This window comes from Cinclus cinclus, chromosome 1, assembly GCF_963662255.1.
Source record: "Cinclus cinclus chromosome 1, bCinCin1.1, whole genome shotgun sequence".
Lineage (NCBI taxonomy): Eukaryota > Metazoa > Chordata > Aves > Passeriformes > Cinclidae > Cinclus > Cinclus cinclus.
Window position 1 is genome coordinate 117,307,889 of NC_085046.1, and position 7,615 is coordinate 117,315,503.

Sequence of the window (7,615 nt, forward strand, 5' to 3'; positions counted from 1 at the left end):
TTTTACTTTGTATCACAATTACATGTTTACACTGCTTGGATACAACATCCCACTGTGAACTTACTTTTGTATTACATTCTGTAAGCTGAGCATCATACCCAATTCACTCTTCATCTTTTCTCTGTTGACACGGCACTCAGCCAAATAGCGGAGAGCCTAAAAGAAAGAGGGCCACAGCAAATTAGCAATACATCCAGTACATTATCAGTCATTTCTGTTAGTGCACATCTGCAAAACAGTCACAGAGGCAGTTCTAGTAGGAAGAGAAAGAATTATCACCTACTATGAACATCAAAAAATTTTATTTTTATAAACACACAGAAAGCACAAAGTATCTAATCTATGAGAAAAGGTTGAGAGAATGGGTTTGCTCATACCAGCTGAGAGCCTACGGGATGATTTAACAGCTGTCTACAGCTACGCAAGAAGCCTTTACAAAGACAGCCGAGCCCAACTTTCCTCTACAGCAGCAGACAAGGGGGAACAGCCACAAACTATAGCCTGAGAAGTTCAAGTCAGGTACTACAAAAAGCTTTTTTCCTCCGAAGGTAGTACAACACTGGTACAGGTGACCTAGTGAAACTGCAGAATGAACAAGACAAAGCTACAACTGACCTGATTTGAGTGCTGGTGAAAGTCCCAATTCAAACAGGAAACTGAAGTGAATGACTTCCAGTAATCCCTTCCAATAAATATTTATGTGACCTGAGATCTAAAATAATTTCTATACATGGCTTCCAGTATAATTTCCATCAATTCTGTGGGCTCCCCAGTACAAGAAATCTCACAACTACCACGTTCCTACTGTCCACAAAAAGAGGTCTAACACCTGTAAAAGCTATTGAAGACTAATTACAACATCATTCCATGAAGGAATAAGAATACAAGCAGCAGCAAGCTTCTCATCTTACTGTGACCTAAACTGGGAAATTACACTTATTTGTTGCCTGAGGTTTTGTTTACTTGACTTTCAAGGTAGATTCTTTGTACAATTTTACACTGTTGACCCCGGTCAGTAACTGCACATTCATATGATGCTCCTAACATAACACCCTTCCAATTAAAATGTCAGTCCTTCTTTTCATGAGACATCTCTCTATTGTTTGTGCTGAGAAAGTTTTCTTAGAAGGAGCCTCCAAAGGTGTTTTACTGATGTAGGTACAAGAACTGCACTTGAAAAATCCTGCAAATACACAAACACAGTGATTTATAAAATGGGGCTTGTGACAAGGTTTAGAAGTGCATCAACTCTTTATATATATATATATATATATATATATATATATATATGTAAAACTCTTGTATATATATATATATATAAAACTCTTATATATATATAGTTATATATATATATATATACACATAATATATAACTCTTTATATATATAGTCATGTAGTAGCTGCACTGCACAGCAACTGCTTTAAAAATAACATGCTCCTTAATCCCTTCAGAAATAGAGGGCTAATCATCGGGGGTTATTTTTTCCAAGTCATCTTCAGCAGATGTCAGGTAAAGTCACAAAATCATTTTATTGCCTTTCAACAAACTCTGACTCGCTGTCTGGCACGGTAAGAACTTTAGATGATATTTTTGTTATTTCCTGATGCAGGCCAGTAGCAACAGTTGCCGTTTACAGATGTTATATATACATTTATTATTTTACTTTTCAACTATGGGAAAATACCTAAAGGATAGCTCTCAACTAATTTGCATGCTATGAAATGTATCCTTGCTGGTGTAACAAGCTTCTCATTTTTATTCTGGCAATTTAGTAGGGGCACAACTCATCTGGACAAAGAAAAGCCTATTATCTTAACAGCTAATTTTTTGAGTCACAGCTCAAATAAGACCAAAGTCATGAGACCAACTTAATTGACCCAACTTTTCAACACTAGGAAATTCCCATTCCTCATGCCTCCCATGGGAGACACAAGGTCTGAACCTTCAAAGACATGAAATCATTTACACTTATTAAATCTAGTATACTGAAAGCATAGGGAAAGTTAGTGTTATGAACTTTGGCTCAGTTTCTCTTCAGCTAAACACTTAGCTGTGCTAGCTTTAAGGTAAGCTCATCATAATGAATAGGACTATGTGCATACTTTAATGCAAAATACACTGCTGCCAGTCTTAATAAAAAGACATCTTTGATGTTTTTTATATGAAATTTTAAAGTAGTTCCTTAACTTCAGGGTCCTATTTTATAAAATTTTAGTCCAAATTTAAGAGGAGAAAAAAAAAAGTACTATTGCCTGCATTACTTCTGATTTCTTTAATTTAAATAATTCAAGACTTCTGACATTTGAAGTGTATAATAAAGAACTGCTGAAATCAAGACTAGAGAAAACCAGAAATACACAGAAAGTATATATCAATTCTTCATCAGACACAAAGAAATGACTGAGCTGAAACTGAATATGGGGAGAAAACACCTTCCCTGAAAAGTTCTACAACACACAAAAAATTAAATATGGATTTATTTATTGATTAAATATATGATTCATAGAGATTACTACAGTTTCAGGTACAGGAATTGCTGAGCAGTATAAGAAGAAATTTAAAATCAGTGCTGCACATCCCTTTATTAAGTACACAATTAATGGAAGATCATTACTTCTAATGATTCTCATTCAAATGGAAGCACTTTTTGACCAACAGGATGACTACAAAACCAGAAAGACTTTCCTGAATGGAAAAATATAAAACATGAAATCTAAAAAGTTGCCAGCAAAGATATTTAAATAGTCAGAAACAAAGCAGATCAAGAACTTATGGATACAAGGAGTCTGAGTAGCAGACCAGAACATATATCCACAATAAACTGATCCATTTCTCATTGCAGCCACATCCTGGTCTCTAAACCCTGACTCTTAATTCACTCTAACTATAGGTTACCACTACATGGAACAACCCATCTGCCTCCCATCTTCAGCCAAAGAGATTTCCTTTCAACACAGCCTGAGTACTATCAGAGGCTGTGGAACCACACCGCAAACCGGATTAGTCCTCATCACTCTTGACAAAACCATTCCTTTTACACAAAACTAATTTTTGTAACATGACCAAGAGCCTGATTTCTGAATCTCATGCAGGCAGTGAGAATACTCAGCCAAACATAAGAAAGGAAGGAAAAAGACAGTGGGACATCCAAACAAGATCATCTTTTAAATTCACAGACTAAGGAAACTACACTGGGAAGAAAACCAACGCAACACATTTCCAAGAATAGTAAACGCAAATCTATGTTCTCCTGCTGAAGAAAATTATAGTGTGCCAAATGCTACGGCAAGGCTAACCTAAAAAACTAAGAGCAGGACACAGGGTTATGGGACCTCCCTCCCCAAACCCAAAAGAAATCACTGTCACTAAAGTAATTTCAAGAAGTCCACTAATATCCACAATGAAAGCAATACAAATCAAAAACAAACAATCATGGTACAGTTAGGTCTTGGTGATATAAAGAGTAATTTACACTTGCATGTAAAAGCCAGGGCTCTTCATTCTTTCACATTCTTTACAATTCAATAATGAGATAAATGGAAAAAAAAAAAAGAGCAGCACATAAATTTCAGTTAACTTAATCTTAGAAGTCTAATTCAACTCTTGAATTCTGACTTTTGTTTCTCCCATTTTCCTAGGCAAGAAATACATTTTTAAGCTAATATTGCAACTCAGGGTAAGAAATCAGGACTTCTGCACTTAAAATTTAGAATGAGAGGAAACAGGCAAAAGCTGAAACGTACTGTACTAGATATTGACAGATTTTGGGTTGCTTGGTTCTTTCAGTTTTGAGAGAGTTTTATTTGTTTTTAATATCATGAGGCTGTTCATATGCTGGAACAGTGTGCCAGAGAGGTTGTGGATCTTAATTCTTCATGGTGTTCAAGATCAAGATCAATCATGAGTTGTGACTTGAGTGCACCCAATTTTGTCATGGGATTGGACTACATCACTTTGGGAGGTTGTTTCTAACCCAAGATATCGTATGATTGGATTTTGATTTTTGTAACGTGAATATTAAATCACTGTCCATATTTACCAAGCTCTATGACTTCATCTTAAAGAAGAGATTTAAGGGTCCTTACCTCCCTCCACACAAAAAGTGAAACAGCTGTATTAGGGAAAAAATGCAAAGTAAACTGTTATCTTTTTAAAAATCCCCTGGAACAATCTGTCATTTTTTAAATACATGGGTTTAAAAAAAAAAAAAACAAAACCCACATGTAATGAGTATCAACGTAACATAAAACCAGGCATTAATTTTCACATTTTAACTTGTTCAAACAAATTGTTTAAACAGTTTCATTTGTAAGCTGCTTGTTTAAACAACTTGTTTAACAAAATTTAAAGCCCTACCAACACAGAAATTTATCTCCAGAATACTTACTAGTAAAGCTGAATGAACAACCTGAGGGTTGGGATGGTCCAAAAACAGAATAAGACCTGGCAGGCATCCTTGATCCTGAACAATGGCCCGTCTGTTCAACGGATCAGCTGCTAGATCTCGGAGTTGGTTAACTACAGATAGTGCATCAGGCTCCTCACTCATAGCAGAATTCATCTTTTCTGCACCATTCATTCAAAATACCTGCTGAAAAAAAAGTGATTACTACTATCACAGCATTTATCATCAATTAAAACATAGACCAAAAAAAAAAGCATGAAAAGAATGATTTGTTCTAAACAAAAAGGTATAAAAACCCCCAAGGACTAGAATTCATGGAAGGTAGATTGAATTGGTAAGGATGTGGGTCCTGAAATTTAAACTGGAAATTTAAACTTGCTATGCAGAGAACAGATATATTTGGTTAATGAGGTTTTTATTTGTTTCCTATATGTCATTTCAGACCAGTTAATCTTTATGGGAGCATAGTGTGTTGGGGTTTTTTTCCTTAAACTAGTGACAAATGTTTTGAAAAAATCCAGTTTTCTCACAAGGCACCCTAGAAATCTATAAAAATCCTTCTGTATAAAGGTGCAAAATGAAAGTAGTTTTCAGAGTGGCTTTGGCAATCAAAAATTTTAACAGTAAAATGAACCACAAAAGTCAACAAAATATTAACAGTGCATCAAGAACAGCGAACATTAAGCTTTATTCTTTATCTATATATCAAATAACTAATGTAATGCCATACATTCAAAGGCAGAAAGGGCTTTGGAGGCTGGGCTTGAGCTGCTTTTTCTCATTTTCACAAGGATCCCTTGACAAAAAGAGAGCAAGCAGGTCACGCCTTGCTCCAGTCGAAGTCCAAGCCACCAGATCAATTTCAAAGGAGACATGTGTTAGCTTGAGAGTATCAGATTGCAGAGTTGTTTAATAATAACTACTTCACAGGCAACAAAAGCATAGGTTTGCTCAAAAAAAAATGCTAAAATCTTGGTGAAAAAAGAACAAAACAGTTTCTTTGTGCCTCTGAAACTAATAAATGCTAACTGCAGCCCTGGTTGTTGCCAGTACCAGCTCAGCCAAGTAACTTAAGGCACAAAAGCAGGAGTGAATACATATTGTTGATTTGTTAAATCACTCATTTTCCCCCAAATAAAGAATAAATACAAATTTTAGGTGCTCACATTCTTTTAACGTAATTTGCCAACATCACATTGTTTTTCCTCACTGAAGGCTGGCCTCTCAGGAACATAGATTTATCACAATCATCAAAAACAATGAACCATAAACATGCATTTGGATTATGATAATTTCTGACATTTTCATATAGAAAAAAATGCTGTTAACTCCTAAGTCAATGCTTCCTCTCTTTCTTCAGGAAAGAGAGTGCTAGAGTGAAAAATACAGGTCAATGATTAGTCTCCAGACTATTTCTCTTGAGTATCAGAAATCAAAAAGACATCAACTGAGAAGTACAGAAGCTCAATCAATACAAATTTGTGTTTCCAAAGGGAAAAAAACCTCCAAATTAAAACAAAAACCTCAGCAAACAAAACCACCAAACAAACAAAGCCAAAGCAACTCTGTTGAGTATTATTAACTCTTTTCCATAGTACACAAAGGAACTTATTATTCAAGACTTAAAAATCAAGTCAGGTGTAGAGTTGATGCTAATCAAAGTCTGACTTGCAGGTCTGTGTCCCAAGCACCAGATCATTCCTGTAACTCTTTCCATACTGATCACCTCTTGCCTTTTTCCTTCTAATCCTCTGAAAAAACCCACCCACTAAATCAAGTTTTACCTCCTCCTATTCCATTAGACTACAATCATCTGAAGGGAGCTGCAAGAAAGATGGAGAGGGACATTTTACAACAGCACATAGCAATAGGACAAGGCTTTAACCTGAAAGAGAGCAGGTTTGGATTAGATATTGGAAGAAATCGCTGTAAGGATGGTGATGCATTGGAACAAGTTGCCCAGAGAAGTTGTAGATGCCCCATCCCTGGAAGTATTCAAGGCCAGCTTGGATGGAGCTCTGAGCAACCCAGTCTGGTGGAAGGTGTCCCTGCTCAGGACAGGGGGCTGGAACTAGATGGTCTTCAAGGTCCCTTCCAACCCAAACCATTACGTGATTCTGTTATCCCAGGACTTTTCATCTCTCCTAACCCTCAACTCCGGAGAGAACTCTGAAATCCTCACCCTTCTCCATAACCTGCAACGATCAATTCCATCAAAACTCGCACCCCCGCTCTCTTCCCGGAGTTTTTTTAATTAAAAGTATTAGGTTGTAATCCTGATATCTTTATCTAGAATTCGGGAGTCTGGCAGAGCAGCGAGCCAGGTGCCTGATCCTGTCTCCTCTTGGCAGCTTTGAGATGAGCACCCCACCCCTATCTCTCTGCCACTCTTCCCCCTCCGCTCGGTGCTCTCGCCGGGGCCCTGGAGAGGAATCATCACAGCTCCGCTGCCAGCCCTCCCTAGGCGACAGAGGCCTCAGCCCGGCTGGGACCAGGCCCCGGGACTCAGTTCCCAGCCTCCACAGTCGGCGGAGACTCAGCTCCGCACCCACCGGGGAACGGGAGCTCCTGGATGTATTTGGAAAGCAGGGGGAACCTCGGCCGCACACGCCGCCCCCTCACGGCCCTTCCCCGAGCGGCCTGTTCCCTTCCCCGGCAGGGCCGTACCGTCGCAGAAGCCGTCCTTGGGCGGGCTAGTAGCTCAGCCCCGCGCCCCCATGTCCCGCGGGGCGGGGCGACCAGCGGAGAGCGACGGGAGAAGCACGGGAAGAGGCTCAGCAAGAACCGCGGGAAGAGCACCGGGACGAGAACGACCGCACCACCCACCGGAGCCCGCTCTGACCCGGCACCGCGCAACACCGCGCAGCGCGATTGGCGCGTACCGAGCGTGGCTCTCCCCCAATCGTGGAGTTCTTTGTTCCTGGGAGGGGCGCGGTGCAGGCCGGGAGATGTAGTCCGAGGGCAGTAGTGCAGAAACGTGCCCGTAGTGCAGCTCCATTTGTTTCGGATATTTTTTTTTCCCTTCCAAGGACGGTTATCACCGGAAGTTGAATTTACTGCTCAAATAAAGTGTAGCGTGTACTGTAAAACAATCCAGTGTGAACCATGCCTAATGCTGTATGGACAGAGAGTGCCCATCTCCTGGGTCGAAACCCGAAGTGGGTATTCCCAACCCCATGAGGCACCGACAATTAAATTTGGCTTAATAT

At 39.4% G+C, this 7,615-nt stretch overlaps 1 protein-coding gene across 1 annotated transcript in view; it reads right to left on the reverse strand.

Moving 5' to 3' along the window:
- ARMC1 (armadillo repeat containing 1) overlaps window positions 1-7,229 on the reverse strand; it is a 34,246-nt gene extending 27,017 nt beyond the window's left edge. The window contains exons 1-3 of the mRNA XM_062489370.1: window positions 7,074-7,229; window positions 4,389-4,589; window positions 65-156 (exon numbers count right to left, since the gene is read on the reverse strand). Coding sequence (XP_062345354.1) covers window positions 65-156; window positions 4,389-4,580 — 284 coding nt within the window. The 5' untranslated portion in view covers window positions 4,581-4,589; window positions 7,074-7,229. The remainder of the gene's footprint in view (window positions 1-64; window positions 157-4,388; window positions 4,590-7,073) is intronic.
- Window positions 7,230-7,615: the final 386 nt, after the last annotated feature.